General features: G+C 33.5%; 1 protein-coding gene across 1 annotated transcript in view; it reads left to right on the top strand.

The window, feature by feature from the left end:
- Nucleotides 1–16,088, top strand: part of METTL25 (methyltransferase like 25) — a 73,987-nt gene that overhangs the window by 13,362 nt on the left and 44,537 nt on the right. Inside the window, exons 2-5 of the mRNA XM_004675844.1 lie at nt 3,116–3,280; nt 3,740–3,846; nt 5,492–6,091; nt 9,425–9,572. Of these exons, the coding sequence (XP_004675901.1) occupies nt 3,116–3,280; nt 3,740–3,846; nt 5,492–6,091; nt 9,425–9,572 (1,020 nt within the window). The remainder of the gene's footprint in view (nt 1–3,115; nt 3,281–3,739; nt 3,847–5,491; nt 6,092–9,424; nt 9,573–16,088) is intronic.

Raw genomic sequence — 16,088 nt, 5'->3', positions numbered from 1 at the left:
CTTCATCATTATTATTATTATTTAGTTTTGAAACATTATTTATTTATCTTTGGATTCTTTGTAATCCAGCACCTTTACATGTAACTTTTATATCTTGTCTTGTGTGTCGATCTCTGGCTTTCATAAAAGATACCTAGAGCTATCCTGATCTTTTATTTTATTTATAGACAGTAATGTCCCCTGCCTTTTATTTCCCCTCATTTCCACATGCACAATTAACTTACCTTTAAAGAACCTGTGTGGAATAGTGATTTAAAATATATGAAAAGGAAATCAAGAAGATAAGACACATAATAAAAGAGAACAGGTATATCCAGTAGAGGGAGATATTGGCAAAATAATCAAGCCACATAATAGCAGGTGCAATAGACCAAAGGGGGAAAAAAAAAAAAACAAAAACCAGAAAATCAAAGCTTTCCCTGGGAAAGTAACTAAGAATCAACTAAATGTAAGAGAAGTTACAAACTTCTCTTACATTTGTTTGTATCTTTCTGTTTTGCTAGTTGACAAACCCAAATTTATTAGCAAATTATGTAGGGAAGCACTATGAGGACACATTTTCCTCTTTGAATTTCTAAAAATAGCATGGAAATTACAGGTCACATTATTTAAAAACAAAGTATAGAAATTATATTTCCATAATTTAACAAGTTTTTTTTCCAAGTGCCAGAGTGTCTGAGTAAACTAGTGTAGTCCTAAGTCTCAACACATAAATGAATGATAACACTGTTCTTTACAAAAAAAAAAAGCATCATTGATAAAAAGATAATATCTCTGTAATTTAATTTAGAGCTATACATTTACCTAATTAATGGGAGGTCTATAATTAAAAACAAATTAATAATGTTTAATTTAGGTTGAATTGGAATTTTTTCAAGTATTTTCAGTAGAATAGTTAAGTTGATTTGAACCTTTACTTTTCCAACAGAAACATCACATTTCTTTCTGTTGGCAAAATTATCCAACAACTGACTACTGTAATAGTCCCTTTGCACTTTGAGATTTAATACTCTTATTCTATCACACTCAAAGATATTGCTGCCCTGGAACTTGGGGATGTTGAGTCTGCCCTTAAACCTGAAAGTCTCACTTATTAGTTGACTGAGTTTTACCTTCTGTATCATGCCTAGATATTTTGATGTGGACTTGTTACTTTTGGCTGCACTAGTACATTCAGTTTGTAAAATGTCCTAGGAATTTTATGTAATATATAAAATATATCTTAAATAAATTCACTGTAATTTTGTAGTTTAGATTTCTATTTAGTTGATCAAAAAATGGAAGTTCACATCTGTCAGTTTTATTTTAATTATTTTGGTAAACATTGCAATCACTAACTTAATAGCTTCTAAAAGATACTGTTTTAAATATTTAAATTTTATTTATAATTCTTCAGATGTTCATCAATTTTTTTTTGCTTTTAATTTTTGCTAGAGAACACCATTGTACTTTGTGCCTAAGTTAATGTTTGTAAACTCATAAGTCAAAATGGAAGTACAGCTATGCTAGAATAGACTTTACAGCCCATAGCATTATTTTTCTGGTAAACTCAGCGATGTTCCTTAGATTGCACAGTGCTTTTAGTCAGGTGAATATTTTAAATACTTCATGTGCTGGGTGTGTGTTTTTGAATTACTAAAATTTTTCAATGATTAGACTCAACTGGACTGCTCCATTCAGAGAGTTTTCTAAAACTACTACGGGCAAATTGAAATGCCTTTGTTTTAACTTTCATATAAGCAAGTTATTAACTTGTTAAGAAGGCTGTAGAAAAATATTAAATAAATAAAAAGCAAATCTATGAGGGGTATCAGTGTGTTTATGTATATCCATTAGAAAAGGCGAGATTACACTGCAGTAATCAACCTAAAAATGTACTAAACTGAAGTTTACTTTCATACCTGCTCCATGCTCCATTGGAGTTTGACAGCATTGATTTCCTAGTCACTTGGGGATTCAGGCTAAGGGAAGTTGCATCTTGACACATATTCAACAAAATTACAATTCTGGGAAATAAAAATGTGAATCTTCTGATGCGCTTCAAACTTCTGCCTGAAAATGGCATAGTCCATTCACCTTGGCAAGATGCAGCCACCTCTGAGATAAACAGAGTATGTGATCTTTTCCCAGAGAAGAACAGATATTTGCAAAACAGTATATAACAGTTTCCATTCTCTTCTTAACGAGTAAGCATTTGGGAACTCTTGATAGTTTCTGTGCTAAATTTATAAGATGTCTGGTTTAAAATTGACCATAGGGAGAAAATGAACTGTTTTCACCTGAACATAACCTGATCCATTTTGAAATTCGTATCGATGCTGCATTGAACATACACAGATCAGATCCACACATATTTCCAGGCAGTCTAAATAGTGCAGGAACTGTTGTTGTTGTTGTTTTGACCCATAAATGCTTATTTATTATGTAAACACAATTTGATCAAGATAACCTTATAGTTCCCATTGTCTGAACTAGACTACAAACAGGTTTTTTTTTTTTATGTAAAAGTACCCTTATTTTTATTATAGCTAAATGCTTTTCAGAAAAGTTACATAAATTTATATTCTTGCCAGTAGTATACAAGACATTCACCAAGATTAGATAATACAATTTAGAACAGTCTCTAGCTATATCATTGGAAAAAATTAATTACAGGAACTGTTTTTACAGTAACATTTTATTACTGGAAATACTGCTGTTGCTCCACATATAGTGTGTGGACAGAGAGCAATTGTGTTGTACACGTGACCTTCAAATTCAGGGTAGGACAGCCAAGATATTTCATAAACTTAATCACTGATTAATTAGAGCTTAGCAAGAGTTTAAGTTGCTTTTTTTTTTCTCTTGGAATAACAACAAGAAATGACCAAATTTTAATTTGTAGTTTAAATATCTCATCATATGCTATATTACAAAAAACCTACAAGTAACTGGGAGTTTTAATAAAAAATATACTGGAACTATTAGATATATTACCGAAATTCATATCCAAATGAAAATAGAATTTTTTGTGAAAATCTAGTGACTCTAGTGTCTTTCTTTCGTTTGTTTTGCTCTTACCCATTCAATCACTTAATTATTGCTAATATTTCCCCCCTTATCCTGATTTTTTAAGGTGTTACTGATTTAACAAAAATATTTTGTGAAACTTCCCAGAAGTTGATGAGTATAGAAGCCTTTGCTCTGACGGCAAAATATTACTCTGTACAAAATTTGGGAATATGTACTCCTTTTGAACAGTTGCTAGTAGCTCTTCAAGCAAATCAAAAACAGAGGACTGGTAAGTATGTGTGTTTGTATGGTTTTTTAGGGCTTAGGAGCAATGTAATGTTTATTTTTCCAAAATATTCTTAATTTACTGCTAAACTTTATATCATGAGCTCCAATGTATTGGTTTGTGCCTAGATGAGTAAATTTTGTAATGTATTGTATTAAACAGACAACTTAGTTACCCATCTTCACATATTCTCCTATATTCTAATTCAGTTATCAGTCTTTTCTTTGGCAGTAAATTGTGTCAAGAAGCATTTTTATAGTGTTCTATGGGCTTATTTATTATATTAATTCAAATTTAATTCATAATAGCTAAATTAATAGAGGTCTATCTTATCATATAGATAGCACAATAGAATATCTGTATTATTTCGATATTAAATGCAGAAAACATGACCATCAACTGATGACTTATTAAATTTTGTTCTTTAATATCAGTGCTTTAATTTAGTTTATTTTTGTTCAGATAAAAATGTGAAACCTGATGAGTTTATGAATACGAAAAAATCTCATGAAGTTCATGCAATGTCAGAGCTTGTCAGCAGTATTGCTGATTACTGTGGAATAAAGCAGGTAAGAGCAGTTCCCAATATTTTCAAGTGTTAGAAGTATTGACAGTTTTAAAATGTCATTTAAAGTTTCTTTTCCATTATGATTTAGCTTTTAAATTTTTTGTAAATAATAGCTGAGGTGAGATATGTCAGATCCTTTAAACAATATGCTATCATTTTCAAATATACTGCTGTTATAATAAATTTATGCTAAATATAGACTATTTTGTTTTGTCATAAATCTCACTCTTTTCAGAATAGATAGAGGTTAAAGGTAATTCTCTATGATATAATTCCTGCTTGAGACAACATTATGAAGACATTTGTCAAAACTTTTTGCCACTAGGTGTTCTCATGACTTGGGTTACCAGTGTTGATCTGGACTACCTGCCTTATTATATTTTTACCAAAAAGCTCTGTTTAAGAATTTGAAGTCTTTCATTGCATCAGAATCATAGTGTATTTCTGTTATGAGAAATAGTTTCAGTTAAAAAATAGTGATGTCTGATAACAAATATTAAATAAAATCAAAGACTGTTGACATTGGCCTGTAAAAATACTAAATTCCTTTTCTTATCTCTGGCATCCATGGATAGTTAAGGTTTTGTTGCTGTTGTTTTTATCTCTACAAATACATCTATGAAGTTAATGGAGGATTTCCCCTCCTTTACTTTTTACTACATTAGAATCTCTTCCATAGATTCTTTTAGACTTGTAGAGAGTTTGAAGATTAGAAACTATCACAGCTTAAGCTAGGTACCTGGAAGTACATGAAGAAGAAGATTATAGGAAGGAAAGCATTTACAGAGAACATCAAGAATGCCAATTTTGAATGTGTTGAATTTGAAGTGTTAATACAATGAATGAAATGATCTTTGGACTGTTAGTATATAAAGTTCACAGGAGAATTCCAAGTTAGTCTTGCAGATTTGAGGGTCATCAACATAGAATGATAGATCTCCAAGTCAGCCAACAAAACATAATTCTCTCTTTGAATACAGTCCATTCTAATATTAGGTAACTACTCTTGACAACAATGTTTCTCTGGGAAAATCTACTAAAAAGAATTGAGAGACTAAGAGCATCTCTCCTTCTGGGCATAGAAGAAACCTTTGTCTTTAAATCTGTAAAATGATCCAGCAATAAAAAGAATATTGTAAGAAGTAGGAAAGGAGGATGTGGAGATTTTGCTTTACAGACTAGTTTGCAGGCAAAATTGTAGGCTTATTGATTTCTATCACTGTAACACTTAATTGCACAGAGTCCTTCCATCTATTGCTAGTACTACATATGATAACAAAAGACAAAATTGGAGGGGAATACAAGTCAGTAAAATAAGTCAGATTTTCTAGGACATTTTGCCATTATTAAAAAGGTTTTTAAATAGTATATTGTGGAGACATGAGTTTTGCTCAATTCACTTACTTGTGCTGTTAGCGTTTTGTATATCTCTCACAGTTTTCTGTGCATAGAAGCATATCTTCCCTTCTAATTTTTATATCTTTTCCATCTTTAAAATTTTGAATAAAAATAACTCATTTTTTAAAAGATTTAAAAAATAAAACTATACAATTATTTGTTCCATTACTCTTTGAAACTATTGATAATGCTTTCTATTACCTCCTGAGTAAAATGCTTTAATTCATTGTTTTTTTTTTTTTAATTAGGTAATTGATGTGGGTTCTGGAAAAGGTTATCTAAGCTCCTTTTTGTCCTTGAAGTATGGCTTAAAAGTTTATGGAATTGACTCTTCTAATACAAATACTCATGGAGCTGAGGAGAGAAACAGGAAACTGAAGAAACATTGCAAGGTCTATCATACCCCATCAAAATTAGATGTCAATGGACTGGAATTAAAAATGGCAAAAGAACAGACTGTGCGAGATGACATTAAATATAAAACAGATGTGGACAGAATGTATAACATCAATCCTAAAAATCAAGAAAAGATATCTACCTCAGACTTTTTATCAGATTTTTCAGATCCTATAATTTCTAACATTAGAAAACAAATGACAAGTCTACATGTTCATTCACATCAAGAAGAAAGTTTGCATTTTGAAAATGCCTTTTCTCTTGTAAACTTTTTGCCTGTTAATGCTGTAGAAACTACTTCTTCATCTGAAATACCTAATAGGAAAATGTCTGAAGCAAACAAAGAGAGAAGAAAAATGACATCAAAGACAAGTGAATCAAATATATACTCACCTTTAACATATTTTATCACTGCTGATTCAGAACTGCATGATATTATTAAAGATCTGGAGGTGATTTTGCTTTAAATTTGATTTATAGAAATATTCTATAACATAGAATTAAATTTTACTAGTAGCTTATCACTTAACTTATATATATATATTATTTGATAACATTAATATAAAGAACCAAGAAAATGAAATTATTTGCAGACTTTCACGATTACCACAGCTATCAAAATCTAACAATCTGTCAGTCACAGTGTTCCAGAATAGAGTTCCCTCGTGTTATGTTAAGCCTTTTTAATCAAATATAAATACCAGCTCAAAAGCCAGTAAGTTAAGGTCTCATTATGCAATTTAGGACTTGTTAAACTTACAGTCCAACAAAACTTACATTTTAATTTAATTTTTAAGTGCAAAGGTATTTAGGGCAATATTAAGTTTGGTGTTAGTCTTGATAATTAAATTTTAGTTTTCTTGAGCAAGAGTAACTTCTTAATATTCTTAAAGAATTTGAACTTTTTCTAGTATAGCAAATGTGTAATTAAAATACAGTATATCTTAAAGGCAAGATTATATGTTAAAACAATCTTGTAAAAGAACTTATGGAAATCATTTGGCCTAACTTATTGCTTAAAAAGTAAGGTCACCTTTGGAGCTATAGTACTTCTTATTTGTAAAATTTTTAGAAATTCTTCCATACTGAAATAAACAAAATTTATTAAAGTTCTTTATAAATTTAAATCCTTAATTAGTAACTTAGAAGTGTTTTGTCATTATTGTATGGGAAATATTTCTTTTTCCCAGATAATTTTTTGATTTTACAAGTTAAAAGAAATTGGTTAATACCTATTATTTGTTTCTCCTATATACTTACACGTTAAGTTTCTCTTAGGGTTAAACAATTTCAGTTATTTTTTTTTAATTATATATATTTTAATTGAGGTAACATTGGCTTACAGCCCTATATTGGTCAGAGGTCTATAGTTACCACACCGTACCTGGAGTCCCCCACCTAGTCCTTTGGCCCCTCCCCTCTGTTCCCCCACACCTCTCTGGAACCCTCAGTTTTCAGTCAGCTTTCTAGAGTTTATTTTGGTCTGGTCTTGTCTGTTCCTTTGTCTCATTTCTCAACTACAGTTAATTTAACCGAACTTCAAAAAAGTAAAAATTTTAGGACTTATCATATATTTAAATTTTTTCTGAAGTCTTGTTGAAAGGGTATGCTCAAAACTCTATGCCAATTCTTATAAGAAATTGTCTAAAATGTGCTGGAAATGTTTCTTAGGTCTTCTGATGAATTAAAAATTAATTAATCTGGCCCTCCCTGGTGGCACAAAGGGTTAGAGCGCAGCACTGCAAGCTAGCTGTGGCAAGTTCGATCCCTGGCCCCGGAGCTGACCCATATGGTGCAGCAGATCTTTCCTGACCCGCCCGCTGCTCCTCTCAGCAATGTATTTTGTCCATCTTCCTGTACTGCTCTCTACTCTGTCTCTGGGTGTCTCCTCTCACCACCCCTGCCCCTCTGGCCTGTACCACAGTTCTGTATGCATAAATAAATAAATCTTTAAAAAAAAATTAACCAGCATTAGCCAACACTTCATGTCCCCTCTCTAACCACAATACACCCATACAATACTTAAATTTTGTGCTATATGCATAATATGGTGATTGCATATTTTTGTTGCCCCCCCCACTAAAATTATTAACTAATCTTACAGGATTAATACAATAAATAATAAAATTAAATGTTCTTTTATTATCTCTAAGGAGAACTAAGCTAATCTTAAAGGGATTTTACTTCTGTTATTCTACAGTTTATGGACAGTAAGCCCTTTCTTTGCATTATTTTTTTACTTTTACTAACATTGCCACATCTAAGTAAAATACACTTAACTATCAAGTCATTGAGAAAACAAAATAGTTTCAGAATTTTCCAAAAACTGCTTTGAATACAATGGTTTTGGAATCAACTGAGTGTTCTGAGATCAAAGCTACTTACTGAAACACATTTTTCATTAGAAAATTTAGATCTCAGCCTAATTTATGATTAGATTATAAGGTCAAAAGAACATTTTTAGTAAAATAATTTAAATTCATTAATTATGGTAGTTCTGAGGGTAGCTATAGAAGTATATTTAAATCACAGCTTCCCTGTTATTTTGAATTTATTTTTCCTTTTTATGTTTTTAATTTTTTTACATCACTCTTATTCTTGTGCATTTTTCCATCTCAGTTGTAATCCCCATGGGCCCCTCACTACCAATTCACCTGTGTGTCATCACCACAGTGAGTGAACTCTTCCCACCCCAGTTCCAATCCCATTCCCCCCTCACCCTATTTTGAATTTATAATACTCATGAAATTATGATAAGAATAAAATGCATTTAGTAAATTTTATTCTGTGCTAGATATTATACTAAGTCACTTAACAGTATTAACTTATCTCAATCCTACAAAAATCCATTGACATAAGATACTGTTACTATTCCCATTTTATAGATGAGGAAATTACAGTTTTAAAAATTAAACTTGGTGTATTGATCAAGATTCCATGAGCGTGTACATATGCACTTATTGTGTGTGAATGCATTTAGATGAGGCTGTGGCTTATAGAAGTAACATTCTGTAAGAAAATTTCTACATAAAATTATGAGAAATTTTAGGATAAAAGTTTATTGAGAATTTAATATTTCCATATTTGATACAATGAATGAACTAAATAATTTTTAAAAAATATATATATTTATGCATACAGAACTGGGGTACAGGCCAGAGGTGCAGGGGCAATGAGAGAGTGGAGAGCAGAACAGGCAGACTGACGAAATACACTGCTGAGGGGAGCCGCGGGCGCGTCAGGAGAGCCTGCCACACCATGTAGGTCACCTCCGGGGTGGGGATCCAACTCATGCTGAAATGGCCATAACGGTAAGCTGCTGTGCCACCAGGGAGGGCCCTGAACTAAATAAACCTTTAATGTTGAAATAGATTTATCAGCTTAACAACATGTAACTGTTTTTATGGTAATTTTCTAGATTTCATGGAAAATTTTTTAAGCAGCGTGTAAAAAAATTTGATTACTAAGGTATAAATAAGTTTCAAAATCAGGTTTGTCCTAGCAATACCTGCTATATTTCATCGACTTTGGCTAGTTGTTAAGCGAATAATAGTCGTAAAAGAGATAAGAATAAATTCAAATAGATAACAAAACACTAGAGAAACAACTCTAAAAGATGTCAGTTGTGATTAAGAGATTATAAAGGACATCATGATTCTTTATTAAAATGAGAGACACAATATTTCCTGTGTAGAATTTGATAATTTTTCTAACATTAACATCACTTGAACTGTTTGTTCAGTCCACCTTCCAATTTCCAAAAATTTTTTTTCTCTTCTTTGAAGGATTGTTTGATGGTTGGTCTGCATACTTGCGGTGATCTTTCTCCTAACACCCTGCGAATATTTACATCAAAGTCTGAAATCAAGGGTATTTGCAGTGTGGGTTGTTGCTACCACCTCTTATCTGAAGAATTTGAAAACCCGCTTAAAGGTACCAGGCTCTACATGCCTCATAATCTTCTTTATTCTGGACTCATGGCTGCTTTCTATTTCTTCCTCTTGTTTGTTTTATACATTGTCATTATTTTGCATTTGAAATAACATCTGATATTCTTGATTTGATATGCAATCACATTATATAGTCTTTTATAGATTTTTTGGTCAAAAATAGTCTTAATGAATTTTGAAAAGTTGGCAGACATTTCAAAATGTTATATGGTATGTGTTTTAGGGAATTGCTGCTTAAAAATAACTTGTAAAATACACAGTTACTGAGATAGTAAAGTTATGTTGTCATGAATATAGAATGCAAAGCTTTCATTTTCCAAGTTTTCTCCATTTTATAAGTAATACTGATAGTTCTCCAAAAAAGCCCCTATTTAAAGGTCCAACATAGGTAGAGTTTTAAAAAGCTGTGAAATTATGCAATTTCATCAGAATTACAGAACTTAAGTTCAAGTCTGAGGAGCTAAATAAAAAGTACACTGGAAGGCACCCACAGCCTTTATCCAGGGCCACTCTGAAATTCCTCCATTTGATGACTTTATACTTATTTTTCTCTGTAAGATAGGGTTTCAGAACACTGTTCCAGATTAGATGGAAATTTACTCTTTTAATGCCAGCTGTTCTCTTTTATGTTACCTTAGCAAAACCTTAATCAGTATTTAATTTCCCTTTCTAAAAATTTTTAAAAGATTTATTAATTTTTGCATACAGAACTAGGATACAGGCCAAAGGTGCAGGGGCAGTGAGAGGATTCACCAGAGCAGGACAGGCCGACTGACGAAGTACACTGCTGAGGGGAGCAGTGGGCCAGTCAGGAGAGGTCCGCTACGCCATGTGGATCACCTCCAGGGTGGGGATCAAACTCATGCTGAAGTGGCTTTAGCTTCTTTTTTTTTTTATTTGTTCATACAGAACTGGGGTACAGGTCAGAGGCTCAGGGGCGGCGAGAGGCTTCACCAGAGATAGAGTGGAGAGCAGAACAGGCAGATCTACAAAGTACACTGCTGAGGGGATCAGCGGGCTGGTCAGGAGAGGTCTGCCTCGCCAGGTGGTCTCCTCTGAGGCAGGCGGGAATCGAACTCATGCGGAAGTGGCTTTAGCTTCTCAGTGCTGTGCTTTAACCCGCTGCACCCCCTAAAATTTTTTGGGTCAGAAAGTTGTATATGAATTGTATTGTTTACCTTTTCCTCAGTTTTAAAACCAATATGAATAAAGTAATTATTTTTCATTTAGACATGGCCAAGAGGCAAACATAATGATGTATAGTTATACTGAAATTTGACTACAAATTTGCAGTATAAAAATTTTCAGTTCTAATTCTTAGAAGTACAAAGTTTGCTATGAAACAGAGAAACACAATTATAATTATTTTATTCATGGCTTTTTGATTTACAACACTGCATATGATCCAGGGGTAAAGGTACACACTCCTTCAGATGTATGGTAAGACATCACCTCTACCACCAGGGCACCTATAGTCCTCCTCATTGTCCACCGGGTACCCTCCAACTTTCCTATCACCTTCTCCTCTGCTGTTTGTAGCCTCAGCCTCACAGTCAGATTCCAGTGTTTGTTATTGACTTAGTTTTTGTTCAATTCTTTGTTTTTCTTCTCTAAATTCCACATATTAATAAAACCACATGATATTTGTTTTTCCTTCTGATTTATTTTGTTTAGCATTATCTCCTCCAGGTTCATCCATGTTGCAAGTGGGAGGAGTTCACCTTTTTTTTTTTTTTTAAATACCTGAGTAGATAACATTGTGTATATGTACTGCATCTTCTTAATCCACTCATCTGTCCTTGAGCATTTAGATTGTTTCCACAACTTGGCTATTGTAAACAGTGTTGCATGGAACACAGAAGTGTATATTTGTTCTTTCAAGTTAATATTTTTTGTTTCCTCTGGTGGATATCTAGGAGTGGAAGTGCTTGGTTGTATAGTAGATTTATTTTCAATATTTTGAGAAACCTCCATGCAGTGTTCCATAATGGTTAGGCCAGTCTACATTTTCAACAAGAAGGCCTAAGAGAGAAAGACTGGTACAACCACATTTTTGTTCACTCTTTCTTCTTTCCTACAGTGGAAAGATGTCATAGTTTCATGTCTTTAAAGTATATACACTGGGATTTATTCACTTTTGTATTTCTTACTAATAGTATTGCCTCAAAATAGTTAATGTAAATCAATGTTAGGGTAATGCATGTTGAAAAGTAATTGAACAAGTGAAAAGGGGTATGAAAAAATCACTGTTGCTGCATTGGCAGCTGCATCATACTGGCAGATTTTATGACTGGTTTGAACAAATATTAATCATATACTAGTTTCAAAGCACTGTGCCTGGTAGCTTCTGTTTAATGAAGGGAAGTGAGGATAGAACCCATACAAATACTTTGAGGGAGACTCAAATAGATGGCAAACAGAGTTCAGTTCAGTTCAACAAACATTCCTTGAATGCCAACTGTGTTCCACACTATGCTAAGCAATGTTGTCTTCATCCTCAAGGAATGTAAAAAATAACCTTAATCACAGGAACTAGATAATCTGTGAGTAACCTAAATTTTATTTGTAAAAATAAAAAAGCACTTTAGAAATTTCATAGGTTAAGAGTTAATTACCTTTATTTACTTAATGTATTTTGATTTTATTTCCATACTTCCACATAGGATGTTGCCTTACTCTTCTTAATGACCACAAGGTTGTTTCATATGATTTATTCCACCCTAAATATTTTATATTTTCTTAAAGTAGTGGTACTTGTCTTTCAAGAAACCAAAATTTAGTGAACAGATGGTTAGTTACTACAAAGGAGGGTACTGGGAAGCACAAAATATGGCACTAGTGTTAATCTTTATTTTCTAATCCTCAGAAGTTACTTTTGAAATAGTATAGAAGGTGGCCCTCCCTGGTGGCGCAGCGGGTTAAAGCACAGCACTGAGAATCTAAAGCCGCTCCGCATGAGTTCGATTCCCGCCTGCCCCGGAGGTGACCACATGGTGTGGCAGACCTCTCCTGACCCACCCGCTGCTCCCCTCAGCAGTGTACTTCGTCAATCTGCCTGTTCTGTTCCCCATTCTGTCTCTGGTGAAGCCTCTCACCGCCCCTGAGCCTCTGGCCTGTACCCCAGTTCTGTATGCACAAATAAATAAATAAAATCTTTAAAAAAAAAAAAAAAAAAAAAAGAAATAGTATAGAAGGTGCTATAAGACAGGATATTATATCCATGTTGACTTATAGCAAAATAGCAGGTAGGTCATTCTGATGGAGAATGAGGCAGTATTCGAGTTATATTTTAGTGGGATAGTATCCATTGTATCTTGAAAGACCACTAAAAATTAATGAAATAGTAATAATGGTAGTGCAGATTTTGTAGACAAAGTAATGGGGTGGTTGATAACTTACTTTCTCAATCATGTTTCCTTCTCTTTGATATTCTCTTTGTTACTGTATTTTTTTCATCCAATTCTTAAATCTTTCCCAGAAACAATTATAATAATTTAATGTTCATGTTAATAGGTTTGAGAGGGACGTTTTTAAAAGTCAACAAGACCTCCACTGCTCATTTCAATTTACCCCATGAGCCATTTTCCCAGAATTTTTTCTTGACTCACTTAGTTTGTTTATTTAGTACTCAGTCAAACTAATCTTTGAGTCTTCTGGAAAATTAGTTGAACAAAATAACTTTACATTTTCACACTTCAAAATAAAAACTTGTTTTTGAATCCCATCTAGGTAAAAGCAATTTTACTTTCTCTAGTGTAGAGGTTACCATTGTGAACTAAGTAGTAGGGCATTTTTGGCCCCAGGTTGCAAACAAAAATTATCAGAAAGGCTTGTTTCAACAATGGCTGGCAGCTACACTCTCCTATTATCACCTTTTAGTTATGATCAATTCTTGGAGAGGCCTTCTTGTCCAAAATACCTTATACTTTGAGAATCATTGAGACCATTGAGTAAATAATATTGAACATAAGTGACAACAGCTAACAGTAATGCTTCAGTGTTCCTCGCTCTTCTCACACTTACCCCAAGTGTACATCACATTAGGAGTTTTACTTTGTCCAGAAAGCAAAGAATAAGAACCGGGTGATATCATGAAATAGGCAGAAATATTTACAACATGAGTGCCTTCAAATCTTGAAGGTTGAGAAAGAGTGGAAAGCCTGCCACACTTTCTTGTCTCAGAATCTGATGGCAGAGGTAAATTTTCTTCTTCTCTCTTCCCCATGCCCCATCTTACTTGTATTGCCTTATCTTAAGAAAAGATAAAGATAAAACCCCTCTCCTACAACTTTTACAATAGTGTTTCTGATCTCTAACTACCCAACTGAATCAAAATTGACATTGTTAGTAGATAGACACTTAGGACCTATTTCTGACTTTCTGAGTTACAATCTCTAAGAAAAGGGCTTGCATTTTTAAGGTAATTCTGATGAGCATTTTGGTTAAAAACAAGGTGTTTATTATAAGATGGATGAGTCAGAGAAATCTACTCAAGATTATTTACAATAATTTCACCCTTTGTCATGCAGAGACTTAGGTGAACTGTATGCAGATACCAGTTACTGGTTCAAGCCAAAGACTGAACCCAGTAGGTCTCAGGAGGGTATGTCAGAGGCCAAAGTGCAAAGAGCACTTTGTAGTAATTAGACCCAAACAAAGGCTTTGGCACTTGGAGTTCGGGGTCAAAAATTTGGGCAAACTGAAATACAGGACAGGAAAGGACAGGAAAGTAGATAATAAATGAGGTAATATTAAGAGTTAGGGACTATACACAAATTAAAGGAAAAAACTAGAACAAGCCAGGAGTGTCCAATAAAATATTTTGAGTACCACTAGAATTGATAGTTTAACTTTATTGATGATTATGATGTTTGCATGTGTGTGTGTGTGTGTTTGTGAAGACATACAGTGGCACACAGGGACTATTTAGCAATTACTGTTCACAGAGATAGAATGTAACCCTATTTTGTAGATATAACATACTCTATATTGTATTCCTTACTAAAATAGAAATTCTTCACTTTACAGTTTATCATTTTAAAACGGCTAACTTACAGGGAGAGGCCTTTGCTTGTTTCCTATCATATACTGAGCACCAAATTCTTCCATAGAGCTTTGTCTTTGAATGGTCATATGTGTCCTGTGTCTCTTCCTTCGTATCTTACACACCTGCCCCTCACCCTCACTTTGTTTGCACAGCTGTTTTTAAGTTTGAGTTAGGACTGTGTTGCCCTTTGGGATATAAATTTGAGTTATTAATAGTCCAACATTGTATAGTAGAAACGACTGGTATGTATACTGCAACTTTTTATGACGATATGTTCTAGGTAAACAATATGTGTTTTTCATGAATATGTTTATCCATTGCACTGTGGTAGACCATAGAGGTGGTCTGTCATGAAAGTCAATTTTCAAAAATACCTCAAAGCTCTCTGAGACATTATGAGTACTGAATTTATACCATATGTTTTAAAGGCTCCTTTTAAATATTTATACATTATGAGCCTGTAGTTCCTAGGAGAACAAGAAATACCAGAAAGTTTTATTGCAGTGCTTTATAGAATATATATTTCTCAAGCTTGAATTATTTAAGTGTTTTTGTCTTAGTATTGATTATTATTATCCTAATTAATTTGAAATATATATTATTTCTTTTAGAGAGCCCACTTTATTTTCCCCCATGAAATTGGAGGTGTACTATCGGAAGCACTACTGCTTACTTATCCTCTCTTGTTCCTCACTGACTCATCTGTGATTTTGTTTAGGTGTGAATTACTGGGAAGACTGAGCCTTCCTAAAGCCTCAGGTGAATCTCAGTCTAAATTGGATGTGGTGATTCCATTTATTTAGGAGTGGGTATGGGACACAGTTCTTTTCAAAGAGGCATGAAAAACTCATCCCTTTGACAAGTTTTTTTTTTTTTTTGTTGTTGTTGTTAAAACTGAACACAATACAGAACTTTTTTTTGTTCTTTTTCTGTCTCTAGTCTTGGGCATCTGCATGTATTCAGTATAACAGAAGTTTCTCTGTAACTGTTTTCTCTTGGCATAAATATATTCTGTTGGAAATTGATGTTAGTGGCCTGAATCCTTCAGCCCCTGCCTAAGAGAGGGAAGGAATTTGTACTTTTCCTGAAAATTTTTCTGATCATTTTGAAGTTTGGGCATGCAAGAGGAGTAGAGGAAGAACTGGGACCTTGATAATTTGATCAGGTGACTTCACAGAGCATCTTCCTGGTCCTAATAGGAGCTCTTACCAGGAGCAACCCTTGTCTATAGATTTGTGCTTGGTCTTTCTCCACCTCTCTCCAGCCCAATGCTAAGGAGTGTTTTAGTATCATCAGTGCTATTCAGTACCACAGCTCTTCAGAGTCAAATGTAAATGGTGTAGCACTTGAAAGCCTGCAGCATAACTTCATGTTTTCTGATTCCTTTAATATTTATTTATTTTTTAAACTAGGGGAGGGCTGCAGGTAATCTTTTTTTTTTTTTTTTTTTTT

The sequence above is a fragment of the Condylura cristata genome, unplaced genomic scaffold, assembly GCF_000260355.1.
Source record: "Condylura cristata isolate star-nosed mole 26May11 unplaced genomic scaffold, ConCri1.0 scaffold00004, whole genome shotgun sequence".
Classification (NCBI taxonomy): domain Eukaryota; kingdom Metazoa; phylum Chordata; class Mammalia; order Eulipotyphla; family Talpidae; genus Condylura; species Condylura cristata.
Note: the sequence above shows the minus strand (reverse complement) of the source record. Positions and strands in the feature narration are given on the sequence as shown.